Source organism: Rutidosis leptorrhynchoides, chromosome 11 (assembly GCF_046630445.1).
Source record: "Rutidosis leptorrhynchoides isolate AG116_Rl617_1_P2 chromosome 11, CSIRO_AGI_Rlap_v1, whole genome shotgun sequence".
Lineage (NCBI taxonomy): Eukaryota > Viridiplantae > Streptophyta > Magnoliopsida > Asterales > Asteraceae > Rutidosis > Rutidosis leptorrhynchoides.
In genome coordinates, this window is record NC_092343.1 from 172,655,843 (window position 1) to 172,676,164 (window position 20,322).

General features: G+C 34.3%; 1 protein-coding gene across 2 annotated transcripts; it reads left to right on the top strand.

The window, feature by feature from the left end:
* Positions 1-656: 656 nt before the first annotated feature.
* On the top strand, positions 657-7,677 carry LOC139876238 (uncharacterized). 2 transcript variants are annotated; one of them, XM_071863527.1, is made up of 12 exons: positions 657-1,037; positions 2,075-2,646; positions 2,743-2,832; positions 2,914-3,153; positions 3,470-3,691; positions 4,305-4,629; positions 5,503-5,834; positions 5,923-6,032; positions 6,128-6,240; positions 6,367-6,443; positions 6,923-7,022; positions 7,389-7,677. In XM_071863527.1, the coding sequence occupies exons 1-11, from the start codon at positions 800-802 to the stop codon at positions 7,019-7,021; spliced, it is 2,418 nt and encodes an 805-aa protein (XP_071719628.1). In that variant the 5' UTR covers positions 657-799; the 3' UTR covers position 7,022; positions 7,389-7,677. The 2 variants fall into 2 exon arrangements, with proteins under 2 accessions (XP_071719628.1, XP_071719627.1); XM_071863526.1 differs by having other exon boundaries at positions 658-1,037; positions 7,445-7,677.
* The last annotated feature ends 12,645 nt before the right edge of the window (positions 7,678-20,322 follow it).

Here is a 20,322-nt window from a genome sequence, read left to right on the forward strand (position 1 = left end):
AATTACAAAAAAAAAAAAACAAAAAACAACATAAAAACAAATAATATTTTTAAAACATGATCTTTCTGATGAAGTATTTTTGATCGAAATATTAAGGTTATATTTTTATTCTAATTCATCTTTAATTCTTTCCTAATTAAAGATATGTAATATATTATACGGAGTGTATATATATTAGATATAAATAAATATACCCCAAGGATTTTCTTAGTGTGTGAGACGTAAAAGATGAGCAGACACAAAATGTCAAGTTTTAGTAATACTTTTTCGTTCGATAAAGATAAGATATACGGAGTATTTGTTTTCGTACAAAAAAAAGGTATTGTAGTAAATTTTACTTCGATTTTCAAAGTTACAAACAATATTGAATATTGTTTTCGGGTTATATGTGTACTAGCATCCGATTGGTGTTGTAGTTCATGTATTCTAACCAAGTTAAATACATCAATATGTTTGTAAAAATAACGACAAGTTTCTTAGTTGAAATTCGTAGTTTTATGGATCATTAAACTAAATGACTTTAATATTTATATTTACTTAATACATAAAATATATTAGTGAACTGTTTCGTTTAAGACACCGGTAATACCACTTGTCATTATACGGGTCAACTACATCCAAACCCGAACCGACTTTCATGAGATTCCCTTCAACGTGAACCTAGGGTTAAGAACATAACATCTAGGGTTCCATACTTCTCTATTTATCTATCTATGTACACACAGAATACAAAAAGTTATCTTAAATTCATCAGTCAAAATTAAAAGTTTGAATCATCCGATCAATTATACACATTGAGATGCCTCCGAAAACTGCAAGGAAGTCTGTCGGACCGGGGAGAAGAGGCGGCAGAACCAGAGGTACGGCGGCGAAGGGGCAGAAGGCAGCGGCGGTGCAGCCTGATCCGATACCGGACCCTGAAGAATTTGTGAAACCAATTGAAAAGAAAGAGGAAGCTAAGAAGGTTGAAGATGTTCATGTTGAAGATAAAATTGAGGAGAATTTAGTGGCTGATAATGGAATTGATCTATCAAAAGGTACGTTTGAATACATGATATAATCGAATTTGTTTGATTTAATGATTCAATTTGATTTGGTTTGATTTGATTCAATATGGTTTTGTGATCCGGTATTAGTTGAAGTTTGAATTTATGAATTTGAATTAGGTTTCATGGATGGTTTATGTAGATCAATAATTTAAATATTAATGGTTTACATTTAATTTGTATTGGACATTAATCTGAAAAGTCTCTAAAGTATAAAGCTTGATATTAGAACTTTTATATGCAGTTATGGAATGGAATGGATTGGAAGTAAGTGGTAGGAAGATGACTAAGTCCTACTGTAATATTTATGTCTAAAAGAGAGTAGATATAATCACATCAAGTATATATGTTGGTCCAATTTGGCTTTTCAGTCATGATCTTATTAAAGAAAACAGCTTTTTAGAACATGAGGGCAGCTGCTAGGTTCTGTTCTTGAAAACTGTTGCGATTTCAAGATAAGAAGCAAATAAATATAATTAGTCTCATCAGATAACGACGACGTTAAAGGAAAACTGTCAAACATGGCCAAGTGATGTATACAATCTGCATCCTTTATGGGCAAGACTGTAAAGTCTTAAAGTTGACTAGCATTGATGGTTATCTAACATTCAGTATCTCCAAGGATGTGCCTTTTTGAGGCTTATAGTTATTTAAGCTGCTAGCAATATTAGAAGATTAAACTCTAGATCTTTTGATAACTATATTAAGACCATATGGTATAAAAGATTATAATCATAGCTTGATGAGAAGGAAATAAGGACACATATTACAGAGGTGGAACAATACTACAAGTTGTGTATTCTTTCTTTTATGTTACTGGTTTACGTGTTTGAATGCTAATATCCATTTACTGGCTATCAAGTGGCATCCGGAGCAGTTGAATTTATAAGGCGGGCCATATATGGTTAAGTTGTAAAAAAACACACATAGTTGTTTGTGGACTAGTTCCATAAATATTGATGTTTCTGGATAAATGAGGTTTCACCAAGTGACATTTAAGTGTTCTTATAACTGTTTATGCCTGACAGGAGAAGATAATGAGGTGAAAGTTCCTGTTGAGGAATATGAAAATGGAGAACGATTGGATTTGGAGGATAATGATCCCGAAGAATCTGAACCCGAGGAGTATGTTGGAGATGATGATGATGTGGCAGAGGAAGTTCAAGAAGAGGTTCTTGATGACGTGGCAGAAGAAGTTGAGGAAGGAAAAACTTGTGAGGAAGAAGATGGTGATATAAACGAGAGAGATATGGAAGAGGCTAACAATGAGTTGGAGCCCGAAGAGGAGGAACATGATAATGAACATGAACATGAACATGATGTTGAAGAACATGTTGAAATAGCGGATGCAGATGAACAAGAACATCATGATGTATTCAAAGAAAGACGTAAACGAAAGGAATTTGAAGTCTTTGTTGGTGGATTAGATAAAGATGCAACTGAGGAGGATCTTAGGAAGGTTTTTAGTACAGTTGGAGAAGTATCTGAAGTCAGGCTTATGATGAATTCTTTGACAAAAAAGAACAAAGGATTTGCATTTATTCGTTTTGCAACTGTAGAACAGGCAAAACGAGCTTGTGTAGAGCTAAAAAGCCCCTTGGTATTTTTTTCTACTTAGTTGTAAAGGAACAACTTTATTATGATAATATGTTTTAGTTAAAGTGTTAAAGCACGTTTTTTTACCGACAAATTCCAGGTTAATGGGAAAAAATGTGGTGTTACGCCAAGTCAAGACAGTGATACGTTGTTTTTGGGTAATATTTGCAAGACATGGACAAAGGAATTTGTAAGTAAAGTAGATTCAGGCAATTTATGATTAGTTTAAGTTAATTGATATCTGTCTTACTGATATTAAATGTGGGTCCAGCTAAAGGAAAAGTTGAAAAAATATGGAGTTGATACTGTGGAGGATTTGACTCTGGTTGAAGACAATAAAAGTGATGGAACGAATAAAGGCTTTGCGTTTTTGGAGTTTTCGTCCCGTTCGGATGCTATGGATGCTTATAAACGTCTGCAAAAAAGAGATGCGACTTTTGGTGTTGATAGACCCGCAAAGGTTTCTTTTGCAGATTCTTTCGTTGACCCTGGCGATGACATCATGTCCCAGGTAAAATGTTGGGATTTAATTACGGGTTCCATGTGCGCATGATATTAGAAACCTTTGTTGAACATCTTGTTCTTTTCTAGTTTATCGTATTTGGGACATAAATAATTTTGTTTTTCATTTTTCATATTTGGATTAGTATCTGATCCCCTTAGTAAAGTTTCAAACTTTATGTTATAGTGTTAATGTATGTCCATTTTGCTCTTTCTTAAGCCATTTATCTGCTTATGGTTGATACTTAACAACAGATCTTTAAACACAATAGTATTTGGTTTTGTTTTTTTGATGTGTAACATGTTTTGTGCTTATATATTGTCAGGTTAAGACTGTTTTTGTTGATGGTCTGCCTGCTTCATGGGATGAAACACGAGTTCGGGAGCTTTTAAAGAAATATGGGAATGTAGAAAAAGTTGAGCTTGCTCGTAATATGCCTTCTGCTAGAAGAAAAGATTATGGGTTTATCACGTTTGGGACACATGATGCAGCTGTAATATGTGCTAAAGACATTAATAATGAGGAGATAGGCGAAGGTGATAAAAAGGTTTGTTTTTTAGTATCTCTCTCTCTTTACTTATAAACAAGGTTAAAGAAATTGGGATTACTTAGTCGAGTATTCGATGAGTACTTTGTTTTTGGAAAGCTTTGAGCCGTGTAATTAAATATGGTCAAACTCTGTCAAAGTTAGTCAAACTTGGCCAAAACCCGGGACTAGTTGGAAATTCGGTCAAAACTCAATCAAAACTGGGGATTACTTTGAAAGTCGGTCAAAGTCAAAATTGGTCTAACTCAGTCAAAGTAGGTCAAACTCGGCCAAAAATCTGGATTCTGGAAAATTGGTCAAACTTAAACAAAACTAGGGATTACTTTGAAAATCGGTCAAAATTGGTCAAAACTCGGTCAAAGTCAAACTTGATCAAACTCGGCCAAAACTCAGATTACTTGGAAAATTGGTCAAAATCAAACAAAACTGGGGGTTACTCGAAAAATTGGTCGAAGTCAAACTTGGTCAACATATCCGAGTACTCTCCGTGTTGCAAAACTTGGTCAAGAGTGTATTCACTGAGTAGTGAGATTTTCAACCTTGCTTATAAATACTTCAATTAAGTAATTAATTACTGCCTGCTTATTTCTCACCTGTAAATGTTAAATATCAGGCTAAAGTTAGGGCCAGATTATCAAGACCACTTCAACGGGCCAAAGGAAAACACGTACCACATGGCGATTTTCGATCCGGTCGTCCTGCAACTGGAGGATTTTGGAGCCCATGGGCTCGGGCCCGACCTTTACCACGTAATTTACCTCCACGTGGCATAAGAAGAGTTACCGGACGCCTACCGCCTGTTGTCGATCGCAGTGTTCGTAGGCCCGTTGCATCAAGAGCCAGACGACCTGCTGTGCCTCTGCCACCAAGAAGGCCTGTGCCCCCACCAAGAAGGCACGTGGCTCCTTTACCTAGGTCCTACGAAAGGAGGTCACCTGGTACACTTCAGTAAACATGTATTATGTAATGGATATAAATAAGTGACATTGAACTAAGCCTGGCAAACGGGCCGGGTTGTCGTTTTGGGTCAAGACCCGAATGGGTTTGGGTCAAAATGGGTCATCGGTTGAACGGGTCTCAAAATTCATACAGGTCGAACGTGTCGGGTCCAAATGGGTTGGTTCGGGTCGAGACCCTTTTTTCTTATAAAATTCTTAAATTTCTATTTTTTTGTTTTCTATATTTATTACTTATCTAAACAAAAATTAATTTTTTTCTTCAAATTTTTTTTTTTTTTTATGAGTTTTTTTTGAACTTATCTATTTTCTAATTTTTTTTAAAGTTTTTTTATAAAGTTTTTTTTAGTTTTCTCATATTGAAATGGGTTACAAATGGGTTTTAACGGGTCAAGATGGACGTTCCAATAGATTAACGGACTAAAGATGGGTCCATATAGGACCTATTCCCTTTGTTTTCTCGAGACCCAGTGGACCCAAATGATTGACCCAATAGACCCAGTTTTTGGTGTTTGGGTCTTGATTGTCGGGTATACGTAGAACAACAATCTACTCTTCGTTTTTTCCTAACGTATACAACTCACCCAATTTTATTAACAAATGTAAGTAACGAACCTTAAATTTTTGTGTCTATGTGTGCAACTTGTAACCGTTAACGCATAGAGTACAAGTTACAAGTTGCACACACAAAAATTGGAAGTTGGTTACTTCAGTTTTTAATAAAATGAGTAAGTTGCATACCTTGGAACAAAAGTATTTTAGGTCGATGATATACAACATTTGTCCTTTTACCCTTGCAGAAATAACTTTTCTTGGTTTTTTTATTAGTACTGAAATTAAGTATGGTGCATACAGTTCCTTCACACACAAGGAATACCATGAAACGTGCTTATAGCCGTCGTGAAGACCTGCCACCGAGGAGCAGAGTGGTTGCCGAGTATGGCCCACCACCACCTAGGTCCACCTCAGAGAGAAGCTCATCTTATAGAGAAAATTACCCTACTCGTGGGCCCGGGCCCACCTATTCCGATATTCCAAGAGTACCCTCTCACTCATCAAGGCTGGCCTACACAGAAGACGGTGAATATCCAACTCGGTTCGAGAGACCACCACCAAGTTACCTTGACGGACGCAGCCCACGTGATTATGAGCCCGTTACTGGGTCGAAACGTCCTTATGCCGCACTGGTTAGTTTGAAAAATACATTTTATTATTATAATTTAATTATTATTGAGTTATGAGTTATTGATTAATATTTGTTTAATAAATTGTAAGGATGATGTTCGACCGCGTTATGCTGAGGCGGAAGTGAGACATTCACGTGCCCGAATGGATTATGAAATGGGAGGGGGATCTTCACAATATGGAGATGCGTATAGCGATAGGTATGTATGCTTTTGTGTACCTTAATTAATATTCATTTTTTTTTAGTTGAAAGTTTGGTTTAATATTATTTTGTATTTGTATGGATAATGTGCAGAATTGGAAGATCAAATTCAAATATAGGATATGGTAGTAACCGGAGTTCAATTTCTGGTCAGGATTCTCATGGTCTTTATAGTAGCAGCCGTCAAGGCTCGTCTTATGGTCGAGGTATTTGTCATATAGTTTCTTTTGCAAAGTGTACAAATTTTATTCAATTTTTAATTTTTTTTAAGTTGTCATTTTTAGATTTTCTTATGGTTCTTATGGTTCGACCATGTTTTTCTGATTGTATAGGCTCGTACAATGGTAGTGATTCTGGTGGTATGTATTCACCAAGTTATGGCGGCGATTACGTTTCTCGTGGAAGTGATGTATGTTTTTACATATGTTTTATATAGTTAATTAATTAATTTATTTATTTAGTACACTGTTTTCCATTTCCATTTTTTTGGATTAGTTTTTATTACTATTGTAGATAGATGTAGACGGAGTTTGTAATTGTGATGTACCTACATATGAATGATGTATGCGGGCTGTCTTATTTTTAATTTAAACTTGAAAACGTTCTTTTCAAATTCAAAAATAGTGCCCAAAACCAATTTTTTTTTCAAGTTCTCCAGATTTAGACATTGATGTAATAAGGTTGCCTTTGTAATTATAACTGACGCATACCTTATCTAAATTGTATACAATAATTTGAAATATGAGTTATGGGTCTTCCTGTTTACTTACCCATCTTACCACCTATAGACCCTATAATAAAAATTTAAATTGGTCAGATTGGTGGATAATGTAAATTTTTAGTATCGTTTTACGAATATGAACAATGATATGATGTTGGTATGTGCAGGTTGGTGGAAACTCTTACTCATCATCGATGTATTCTGGGCGTAGCATGGGTGGTGGTGGTGGTTATATGGGTAGTCGAAGCTCTGGGTCTTACTATTGAGGTACACATTTATTTCTCAATTTTGTTTTTTTTTTCTTTGGGGCCCACGAATACGTTGGTGTAGTACAAATTTTTATACCGATCCGATTTTTCAAAACCCATTTGATTAACTTAATCAGTTAACGTAGGTTGATGAGTCAAAATCGAATTTGTTGTTCAAAGTCGGTCAAAGTAAAAAATGGTCAATATTTTAACAGTAATATAAACTAGAATTTTAGAGTTCTTAAACAAGTGAACGATTATGTTTATGTTTTTAGACAATTATTATGTTAAAGTTTATGTTTATGGTTTTCTTCTATATTTACACGTAATTTTGAATTATTTTGATTAAATGTATAAAAATTCCAATCCGATCAATCTCGAGTAGCGCGTTTTGCAAGCTTGGAATGGAGCATGTTGGTTACTAGTGAATTTTATCTACAGATATAGTTGAATGAAGAGGATCAGCGTCCTGTTTTGCATGAGGAGCATGTAATTGTGAAAAGCTGTCTTGTTTTAATGAAGGAGAATCAAAATGGTCTTTTGATTCTTGTTAGGTGGAATGAGTACATGTTAGTTTTTGATGGTTTTAAGTATATGAATGCAACTTCTGATTTATATGAAGTATAAGAGAAACATGATACTGGTAATTATGAATGCAAGTTCCGATTTTAATCTCTGAATACACTAATGATATGTTGCAAAACCAATTTCAATGGACGAAAAGCAAATGGTACTTTACATAAAGTTAAGGATAGTTTATATTTGGAGGATAACAACATGAAAGTTCGACTCTCTGCTAGCATGTTTTTGGAAAAAAGCCTGTTGTCAACAAGTTGCTTTTCCAATGTCATTTTTCTCTAATTAGAGAAGGATCACATAATCGTATATTTAATTAAGCCGTGTGGATGCACTTGCTTCAAAGCTTTCAATTTTAAGATGTTTAAGCTATGGATTAAGTTGGTCAATGAATGCGACTTGTGCCTAAATTACTAATTTGGAGGTTTTGGATGTCATTAGTCATTCCTATTGAAAGTTGCACGAGTGTCGGCTGAATTGAAGTATTTGGCTCAATGTACTTGCTACATGGAGTTTAGGAGATAGAAGGTTATAATGACTTCAATGAACTACATGGAGTTTAGGAGATAGAAGGTTATAATGACTTCAATGAATTATACGTGTTTAATTATACGTATTTATCTAGTTGCTTCAAAGTACTTATATGTTGATTACACTCTTGTCTTCTCGATATTACTTTTCCTGGATACATATAATTTTCTTGGTTCCTTTCGTGCTCGTGTTTTCGACTCGCTTTCCGAGCCAACTAATTTTGAGGCGACAACCTGTTTTCCAAGTAGTCTTGGAAAACAGTCTGAAGTCTTACATGGTGAACATGCGGTTTTCAAATAAACTTGTGACCTAAAGTTGGTGAAAGTCATGGGTCACAAAGGAGGTGTTGTATTCCATATGACCATCTATCTTTTGACTTTTTACTTTGAGAAATGAAGTTAAATTTAGACCAGCATGTCAAGAGTCACTGACGGAGGTCTAACACATGTGGAAACCACTAACCCGTTCATATCACAGTATATGGGGAAGAAAATATTAGATCTTACATTAGTTTCTACTAGTCTTTGTAGGGGGGACCCGCGATTAGTTGCCAAGCGACCCGGGTTCAATTCCGACAAGGGATGTTTTCTCCAGGATTTTTCCGCGATTAGTTGCCAAGCAACCCGGGTCAATCCTTGGAGTTTCCTACCTAGCGTGTGTAGGTCGCAAATGAGAGTATTCGATGCGAAAATGTGCCGTTAAAAAAACAGAGTTTTTAATTGGTGGGGTAAGATGGATAGTACAACTATGAAAAAAAAAACGGTTTTTTTTTAAGCAGTTGTCTTCTTGCTTAGCAGCTTTGTTGCTGAACTCTTCAATAAGTAAGTTGCTTACCATCATCTAGTATTAAGACATAATGTGCAGTTAGCTGTTATCAAAAGGCTTCTGGCTTAGCGGTATCAAGGAACTTATCAACCTCGAGGTTGGGAGTTTGAGTCCCTTTGTGGACAAAAGGGCGTGTGTGTTTGATATTCCAAAAAATAGTGATGTTAGCTATTAGCGCCCTAGAGTGCAGGGCTGTGTTTTTTAGTTGCATTTTTTTATATTATTTTTTCAGTTTACCAGGAGTTGTATCAGGAATGAGTTTTTCTTTTCCTGCACCTAATTCTTTTTAAATTAGCATTGTTATATTATTATATTATTTTATTTTATTGGAGTTATAACATTAGTTGTTATATTGCATAGTTATAATGTTTAATCTATTTTTCTCATGTACTTGTCACCAGGGACAATCATAGTATTTCTTTTGTATTTAATGATTAATGATTAATGATTATTGAATATAATATATATATATATATATATATATATATATATATATATATATATATATATATATATATATATATATATATATATATATATATATATATATATATATATATATATATATATCCTGCGAAACATACCTTTGGTTAGCTAAGAAAGTTGTCTTGGTAAAGTTTAAGTTTTAGATAAAAGTGAATATAAGATGATTATCACAATCTAGTTTACTAGTTAGCGTTAAACCACACTAATCATATATTTTGAGCAGGGCCGGTCCTGTCATTTTTGATGCCCGGTGCGCAACTATAAAAATATGCCCCTTTAATTTTTGTAAGCAAATAGTACTATTATACTATCTTTATAAATATTATAAATGTAAGTATAAATAAATGGTTATAACCTTGTGTTAAATTTTATGTTTTATCTAACTGAATATATGTTATAATACATACATTTATAGAAGAATATAGACACTAAAAAAATATAACCCCACTTCAAGTCAACTTGCAAGGTTTATTAATACATGCTACATATGTTCTATTGAGAGATATTCATTTAAATCCTTAATTTTGTTTGAAAATCAAGAGCTAAAACTCAGTCTTTGGATTAAAATAATCAATGACTAAAATTAAAATCAAATGTGATTTGGCGGATCCATCACATGTGATTGTCATGACAATCACATGTGATTATAAGATCTAATCATATGTGATTGTATGATTCTCAAACAAAATTAAGAATTCAAATAAATATTTCACTTACTCTAGTTTGTAAAAATATCACGGTAATATTAATATATTCATTCAATTAGATTTCAAATATGCTTATATATTAATATTAAAATACTTTTTTTATTAATTTATTTATTTAAACTATATCTTTTAGTCTAGATATAAATTGGCACAAACTAAATAACATACGAGTACATTATATGGTCCTATTTTATTTTGTATTAATTACAAGTACAAAAGTGTTCTTTAATTCCATAATATACTCACATACAGTACTACTCGTATATAATTACAATAATGGAGAATTAATAAAAAAAAGTTGTAAATAATAAAATCTAAAGAGAAGGGTTAATATGTAAGTTAGTATAATAGTGAAGGGATAAGTAGCAAAAAAGTCAATTGATCGTGTCAGGGAATCACCTTCCCCAAATTTTTCTCAAAATTCTCTGCAACATCCTAACCCCATAAAACCTAAATGAAGCTTTTAAGTTTGCGCCAAGAAACAAAAATTAACCATCTAAACGTACTATATATATAAGTATAACTGTATAAGTATCATATAACATAATTAAATTGTTCAAAACTCGATTTTTACACACTTACATATCTCAAATCTGTAAAAACTCAAGAACAATCATTGAACACATGATGCCCTCTCTTTTATGATGCCCAGGTGCGGTTGCACCTCCAGCCCCACCCCAGGTCCAGCCCTGATTTTGGGTGATCAAAGATGAATCGGAAAATGGTCATCAGTTAGCTCAATGTAAGCATGAATGTAAACAATCGCAGTCGAATAGCCTGAACATAGACATAAAAACACAAACCTACAGTATGCAAGTGAATGGAAGAGTAAGGGATATGGGAAGCAAACTTCTAAGCTAAATGTGGATGGCCCAAATACTATAATGACCAATATGCCCTATTCGGGGGATGATTCTCACACTCCAATTGAGTATTATTAGAAGAGCAAAATGTTAAAATATGTGTGTGAGGATCAAAAAAGTGTGTGTGAGAATCATCCCCCATTAATCTAATGTCGATTACTTCAATGACCGGTATAAATTTTCTATTTTAATATTAATTTTATTTTTATCTGAATTCGATAAAAGTGTTTATTCATGATAACAGTGATATAAATTTGGAATTAAATTGAATTTGACAAGCTAAATCAGGCTATAGTTAGAATTCTCCTTTTTAGTTAAAACAAATAAGATTGTTTTTCTGGTATGTTACACATGCCTAAGTTTTTTTTTTTTTTTTTGCCCTAAAAATACCAATACTCATATAGAAATGAAGTCTTTTTCAAAAGAAAACGCCAACAACTAGGAAGAACACGTGGGACGGGACGAGCCTCGCAAACAGTGGCGGATCCAGGAAATTTTTTCACTGGGGGCGAATTTTTTTTGGCAAAATATGGAGGTTTTGGGGCAAAATATAGAGTTTTTTGAGCAAAATTTAGAGATTTTTGGGCAAAATACGAAGGTTTTAGGGCAAAATATGGAGGTTTTAGGACAAAATATTAAGGGTTTGGGGCAAAAAAAAAATTCCACCGGGGCAAAATCGAAAAACCGAAAAAATTTACACTAAAAATTGCAAATTCACTGGGCGCGGGTGACCCACCCTGACCCTTAATAGGTCCGCCCCTGTTCGCAAATAAAAAACTACAAAGTCACAAAGAACACAATTTATACAACTATCCATAACCGTACCTCACCCGACAATACCAACAAAAACCAAACACCAAATACTGAACTAGTCTAGGAAACAAATACGAACCAAACTGCAATAGCCAAACCTAAATTAAATCAGGAAACAAATAAAGCAAGGCATCTAACAAACTCAGAAAATAAAGAACCAACAATCTATGGCTCTACCTTTTTTAAATTACCATTGACCGTGTCCCGTCGAAGTTTCTTGCCCCACAATTTTCAAACTTGAAGGAAAGAACGTTGGATGATCCGTCGCCAATTGAAGATGCCGATGAAGGAGGAACCAACCCACAATCTTCACCTAACTTCCCACAAGCATCTTTGAAATCGCAACTCCACATCCGATATCTTCGACGTTATCGTGTAAAGTCAATGAAGCCGAAGTGCCCAACCTGGTAACTTTAGAACTCGAGACCGTTTTCACATCACAAACATCCTTATCTTTTTCCTTTCATAACACGGTACCATGCACCAAAAAAACATTCGCATGAATTATCAAAGCAAGCGCAATAGTCTCTACCGCTACTAAGATTGAAAGCCGGTAGGTTATTACTTTCAACCTGAATAGGCAACACATCTACGACGGGCTTTTTCAACTTTTGATGATTCATTTATTCCATCAATAAACTCAATTGAGACCTTGTAATCCCGAGCAAATTTTCATGCCTTGAAAATTTCTTCTGGCATTTTTTACCATAACACGGGCACACAAGGAACCATCTTCCAAGTTCTTACCCGAAGGAAAAGAAACCGAACCTACCACAAAATTTGAAGCAACAAAGACCCCTTCACCATACCATCTATTTCTTTATAGTATCAAAATTAACCATGTCACCATTTTGCTGATGATCGAACCAACAACGGGTGACCCCGAAACCAAAGCACCTTCACCATACCAAGTTGACCAAAATCTTGGCCTCATAAGACTTGTCAAGCTCCTGTCCATTTACCACTTCACTTGATATCCACGTGCTTGAAACATACAGTATACTTATTACCCATTCCAAATGAACCACTTTTATTTTTATTTTATTTTTTCCGAAAGGCAACAAACTTTTATTAAAAACTCAAGGACCAAAGGGGGTCCCGAACCCAAATACACAGAGGATATAGCAAGACTAACACGCATAAGAGTATGGATTTGAGATCCATTGTAACCAATCAATGTTGACACATTTCAAACGGTTTGAGACCCATTCGAACGATTTGAGTTAAATTTCCATTAAACTGTCGGACCGGTCCAACACTTACCCGAAAATGCTTTAATGTTCCGGTTTTGCCAAATCAAATACGCAGAAACCCATTCCGTAGCTTGCCAAATTTTCAAACCCAAACATGTGAGTGGACGATTGCAACGGCCCCGAAGAATTTCATCCATGCTTAGGTTCAAAACCGACCCGAAATCCCACCATTTGAAGGCTCTTTTCCAAATATCAAAAGCGTGCTTACAAAAGATAAGAGAGTTGATGTGACTACAAAGGTACGGTTGAAACGGACGGTTTTATTCGCGCGGTGTCGTTAGGCCGCAGGACGTCTGATTCAGTTGATCAAGGTAGCACACAGTGGTTTTGTTTATTTATATTATGCGGGGGCCTAAATTTACTTTTTACTTCCTAAGGTGTAGAAGGTGTAAGTTAACCCAGTGTCGTGTTTTTAATGGATTAACGAATTGAAGATCAAGTGGATAATCGTCTTTTATTTAAATTACCTAGATAAAAGATAGTAGTTGGTTTAAGCTAAAAGTCCTAAGTGCGAAAAAGTAAATAAGTGGAAGTATATCCGGAATATGCAGATCAGGGAAATATTGACCAAGATATCAGTGTTGGGATAGGGAAAGGTAATTATGCTTATGTTAAGACTATGCTTGGAATGATGTAGATCTGGTTGGATGAGCCAATTACACGGACCTACTTATCTCTGAACTCTCGGAGTTCTCTTTGAGCAGTGAGAAGTATGTCACTTGGTTGTATAATTGAAAGGTAGCTATACCTCGGAGGTTATCCTCAGTAAAGTACTAGGTTTATTAGTGAGTTGAACTCTAATCCTAACCCTCGTTATCAGTTTAGTTAACTGAATAACAACGTGCCGTGTTGATTGAACACTGATCACAAACGGAAGGAGTCTGTCGGTTTAAGTTGGCAAAACCTTAAGTGAAAACTAACAACCATTCCATCATACTAGTGAGATCATATCAATTCAAGCATTATACAACATTACAGCTGATATAATGAAAGTAAAGCAAATAGAAACCTAATAAATACCTAAACAGTTGATATGACTTAGTCCCGAGGCAACAATCAAACAAGAACATGCAACAGGCTTGGGTCACACAGTGATGGTACTAACCAGATCTTAACAGCTCCTAAGAAGTCTCTTCAGAACACTCAATAGGCATACTAGATCATTCATGTCTCAATTCCTAAGTTCCGTGTCTTAAAAACGCATTAAATGCCTCTCGGGAACTCCGGCCATACCGAGTTCTTAGAATCTTCAGATACAGTATAACCAGAGGTCTTAATCCTATGAAGTAGCTAATTTCATATAGGTGGACAAGTCCTGATCACAACCCAGATTGGCCAATCCTTAAGATGCTAGCATACAAATCTATCAGACTTCCTAGTTCAGTATTTCGACAGTGATCGTACTAAATGAACATAATTACGCTAACCCAAACTTCTATCATGGCAACATACAGATTAATTAAGCTATCATGACAATATCAGAACGCATTATTAAACATAAAAAGTAAGAACACATGTTTAATACAAAAGACAAGCGTTTCGGATAAAAACCTGAAAGGGCCGAAGAAATCTGCCCGAGATCGCAGGGACTCGCCGGGATATCCTCCGAAAAATAAAAGCTAAGCTAACTACTACTAAAAACTAACTAAAGCTTGAAAATATAAATTGAATTACAAATTGAGTGTGTGTTGAAATGGATGGAGAAAGCCCTTTAAATAGGCTTGAAATTTGCCTGCAAATGGCTGACAGGCCGTTTGGCAGGTCGTTTGGCAGGCCGTTTACAGGGGCCGTTTGCCAGGTTTGCCCGTTTAAGGTGTCCGTTTGATCTGGCCGTTTGGCAGGCCGTTTGTGAGCCAGGCACGCCGTTTGGCAAGCCGTTTAGTCTGTGTGGTGTCCTCCAGATAGGGTCTAGAAGAAAACGTCACTAATATCAAATAAACCAACATATTATAATACGAGAACAATTCTATATGATAAAAATAAACTTTATTGAGTACGCAGCGGAAAATAGAATGTCGTTACAAGAATTGAAAGTACAATAAAGTAAATGTTTCAAATGCAAGAATAATAAATGCGATTGTTCTTTGAGATCCTATGTCCAAGTAAGCATCACATAAGCAGTATAATATTCTTGATCAATCGGCACCTGAGACAAACATGCTAAAGTGTCAACCAAAAAGGTTGAGTGAAATCATAGGTTTAACAAAAGTAGTTATCGTTGTTTTTAGATCACAAGATTTTGTTTTCAAAAGTAGATCACACAGATCTTTAGTTGTCAAAGAAGATCACAAAGACCTTAAAAGTTGATCTCGTAGGGACCAAAAAATTATGCCAGTTCGTGATATTTAGACTAAACGTTCAAAGTTTGCCCCAATGACAAGTTGTGTCTATACTTGCCGGTTTAATTTCATTATTAAGTAATACAATGACTTGGTCAAATGTATCGGGGACGTTACTCCCGATAGGTCTACCCCCAATAATTAAGAATGCGTTCAACGAGCAATTAAAAATATCACTGTAGCAACTTAGTCGGACATAGCCGGGTATAGCATAGTTTAACAGTTGGTACTTGTGTCTAAATTGTAAATAGTAAAAGTAGCATGTGTCTCACCCCAAGAAGTTAAATAAGTTGCTAGCAATAAAAAGTAGGGCTATGAGTTCACCTTAGTAAGTAGACGAGAGAGTTATTCCTCGGAATAGAAAGTTTGGATGAACGTGAGTAGAAAGTCAACCTATTGACATTTAAGAGTAGTTAAGTGTTTTGCCCAAATTTAAGTTTAAGTATGCAAGTGTTTTAAGTATAGTTCGTTTTACTAAGTTCCATTCCTAGTAAGTTTCTACTTTTAGCAAGTTTTCACTTTTAGTAGTTTCCACTCTTCGTAAGTTAGTGTCGAACACTAGTGAGTTGTCCTTAATAAGTCTAACACCTATTAAGTGTGAAGATAACTAAGTGTATGATTACTATAGCCGGGTTTGACATTGTGCATCATACCCAAACATCTATTCCACCGCCGAGTCACCAGAATGACCAATTGTTACCGGTTGGCCCAGAATTTCTTGACCAAAATCTAAGTTTGGCATTCGTAATCCACAAGCGTCCCATAGTGGTACCAAGGATCATCCTAGGCCTTAAGTAGCGTTGACGTTCGAGTAATCACACGTTATCGTGAATGACTATCGTAATCGTATAAGTAGTAGTATATTATATGTGTTAGTAATAGTATAAGTGCATAAGTGTTAAGTAGTATTAGTAATATAGTATAAGTAGTATTAGGGTTTTATTAATTAATTAGGTTTAATTAATTAAAGTAGTATTTAATGATTAGGGTTTATGTGATAAATGTTTAATAGTATTATTAGGTTTAGGGTTTAGTGAAGTAATGATTAGGTAATGATTAGGGTTTTATTTAATGTTTTAGGGTTTAGGTAATATTAGGGTTTTATTAAATTAGGGTTAGATTAATTAGGGTTTAAGTATTATATATATATATATATATATATATATATATATATATATATATATATATATATATATATATATATATATATGTAGTCGTGTATGTATATATATATATATATTTTATTAGTAAATACATATATATGTAATGTGTATCTACTTTCCCAATATAACTACCCTAACACAATCTTAGTGAATCCTTAAGGTTTTTTTAAGATCTAACAAAACCCTTTTTTTATATGTATGTAAGCCGCATGTATGTATATGTATATGCATATTTTATTTTATTTTACATAAACAATATAGATGTTAAGATCATGCATGAATAATTATGATTATAAACATGAATTATAAGTAAGATTTAAGAGTTTTGGATCTAGGGTTTTACCTTGATGAAAATTGATGAAGATTAACAAAAGAAGAGAAGAAACACTTGAAGATGAAGATCAAAGCTCTCTAATAATCAAGAACACCTTTGAAGATCCTTGAAGAACGCGAAGAACACGATGAATAACTTGAAGATTGCTTGAAGACCACTTGAAGATGGTGATGGTGGTGTTGGGGTGTTTTTGGCCGAAAACAAGAGAGAGGGGGAGAGAGATTTTTGTGACTTTGAGAGAGAATTGTAAATATGTTTTGGTGCATGAAAAGCTTTAGCCTAGGTCTCTATTTATAGGTGAGATTAGAGAATTCTAGAATTTGGGTTTAATGGGAATACTTTGGGAACAAGTTAGGGTTTACATGGGAGGTAAAGTGGGCCGATTTTTAGAGGGGTAAAAGGGTAATTTCCCCTTCAAATTTTCGGCTAGGGTTAGGAGAATTAGGGTTTGGAACTTTTTCGTTTTAGTCCTTGTACTTTAGATTAGCTTAAATAGCTCATTGAAGGTTTTAATTACATTATTGAAAGGATACAAGTTTTTTAGAGTATTATACTTTGTTCACAAAAGTTAATTAGCTTATTATTTACATCTTTTATTAACTTGTCGTTTATTACACAAAGTTAATTTATGTGTTTTATAATTCCTAAAAATTGTCGATTAAAGTTTAATTGTTAAGTATTGTTTGGGAATTTAATATTGGAAAAATATAGAATGGAAAATTGAGGGTCGTTATAGTACCTCCCCGTCATTAGAAACTTCGTCCCGAAGTTTTAGGTAGATTTCTCTTTTGCCTCAGGAGTTGAGAAGAGATGGAAGTATTTCCGTATCATTTGGTCTTTGCGTTCCCATGTATATCAGAGGCTTCTACGCGAATCTCAACGGATTTTAACAATAGAGTTTGATTTTCACGTTCCCTGGTACAATCGGGGTCCTTACGTGAATTTGAATGAGTGTTAACAATAAGTATATTGTTTTATTTACACGTTTGACCTCATGATCCTTAACCTTAATAGGTCGTTTACAAAGTGCATTAAATGCGGAGATTTTCCAAGGAATAACAAGAGTGTCGTTTGGCTAGTTTTCCTTTAAAAGGAAAGTTGATGCTATATCAGCATTAAATGTGTCGTTGAGCTCATTAGAGTCTTGAGTGTTCATGCCAAAATAGTAGGGCAGATAAAATAGAGTAGAGTACGTAAAGATTTCAGTTACGTAGTTTGATGTATGGCTGGTGTTTGTTAGGGATAGTGCCAGCTTCAAGTTGCGAAAGGTAACCATAATACCTTTAGTTTTCAAGAGATGTCTAATAGACAAATGAGATGTTAGTTGAGAATTCATTGACCTCAGGATAATACGAGCGATTAAATGTAAGACATCGTTCAGTATACATGAGAACTTGTCTTTAGAAATAGTTTCAGAATGTAGCTTTAAGATTTATGATTTTAGTTTCATGTCGAATCATAGATTAAAACTTGGCTAGAATAACATCTAGTTGTAATTCATGAAGAAAAAATGTTTAGAGTATCTTCATGAAGGTAACTCCTTCAGAGTAAGATAGTCGTTTTCGCACAAATGGCGGGTCGGTCTATTATTTACTTATGAGTTTAAATGTGGATGAGAATAAATGTGAATCATTGATTAGAAGGTATTGTTTCCACCATGAAGGAACCTTTGCTTCCTTGTTCAAAAGATCGTAGTATTGATGTTTACGAGGGTGTTGTGGTTTAGCCGTGAAATACCGGAAGTAGAAACTTCTTAATGATTAGCATAGCAAGGAAGAAATGATGCACGTAAAGAGGTAAGTCTCTTTCTTGCACGGAGAATGAGAATAAAGGTGATCCAAACACATTGGAGAGCAATACGAAAGTTTTAATAATAAGCCAAAGTAATTTTTGAAAAGTTGCGACGTTTGATATAACAATATAAACGAAGCGGAGCTATTAGTAAAACTTGAGTTACGTACAACACGTATTATTTTACGTGAAATAATTTGAACCATACGAAAGAGAGTTGATTAAAAGAATGTTTAATTTGATAAAACAAAGGTAAATTGATAAAAATGCGAAAATGTTTATATAATTAGTGCAAGTAATTTTAGAGGAGGTGGCGAAATGATGTTCATAGTAAAACTAGGGTTACTTAAAATTTGTAAAGTAATTTCGATTTAATCAAAGTGGTAATTTGTAGAAGCGAAAGTATAATTTGATATGTACTAGTTAAAATATGTATAGGTAAATTTATGTATAAGATTTTATAGATTGCATAAGTGAAAAATCACTTTCATTATAAATTCTAGAATAATTTGAAAATAAAGACACGCGTAAGAAATATTTGAAAAGCAGGATATTTGTATTTAAGAGTTTATTTGTTTGAGAAAAATTGATTGAAGATTTTAAAATTTCGGAGAAATAATTGTGTAATAATTGTTTCGAGGTAGTGAAAACTAATGAATTGACTTTTATCAGGGCATGAGTTCTTGGACTCAAAATGTTAATATTGAAGTAAGAAGGATGATAATGTGATTATTATCAAATGAGTAAATCCCTCGGATTTATGTATGAAAGAACTTCAATAAGAATTGCAACTTGAATCGTTCGAGTGATAGTGAGAGTTCGAGAACTCGGCATGAATAATCTGGCAGTCGCATAGACAAGTATAAATAAATGCTAAAGCAGTGACTTTCAACTATGTAATGATCGTTTGAATTCAACCTTAGTTGGTCTGGGAAGAGGATACGTTAAAGTATGATGGAATCATTTCAATTGTTACATCAGTTTTTCAGATGTGATGAGTTTAGCTCAAGCCACAACTTAAGATAGTGTATTTCACCCTTGAATTTTCGTGTTGACAATGATCGATTATTGTTTGGGTATGACACCATTACTTGCATGGTGCCAAATATGAAAGGACCCGTTCATATACATTATAAATGATTCACAATAGTTGATTACATTGCGAGGTATTTGACCTCTATATGATACATTTACAAACATTGCATTCGTTTTTAAAAGACAATCTTTCTTTACATCGAAAATTGACAGGTATGCATACCATTTCATAATATCCACTATCCAACTATAAATTTATTTAATAATAATCTTTGATGAACTCAATGACTCGAATGCAACGTTCTTCGAAATATGCTATGAAAGACTCCAAGTAATATCTTTAAAATGAGCAAATGCACAGCGGAAGATTTCTTTAACACCTGAGAATAAACATGCTTTAAAGTGTCAACCAAAAGGTTGGTGAGTTCATTAGTTTATCATAATCATTTATTTCCATCATTTTAATAGACCACAAGAATTTCATTTCCAGTTCTCATAAATATACGTCCCATGCATAGAGACAAAAATAATCATTCATATGGTGAACACCTGGTAACCGACATTAACAATATGCATATAAGAATATCCCCATCATTCCGGGAT

Bases quoted from the DNA above. Each gene is read 5' to 3' on its own strand.
- LOC139876238 (XM_071863527.1), top strand. From the start codon at position 800: ATGCCTCCGAAAACTGCAAGGAAGTCTGTCGGACCGGGGAGAAGAGGC. The intron at 2,833-2,913 runs GTAAGTAAAGTA...ATGTGGGTCCAG, and splicing joins AGACATGGACAAAGGAATTT to CTAAAGGAAAAGTTGAAAAA. The intron at 3,692-4,304 runs GTTTGTTTTTTA...GTTAAATATCAG, and splicing joins TAGGCGAAGGTGATAAAAAG to GCTAAAGTTAGGGCCAGATT.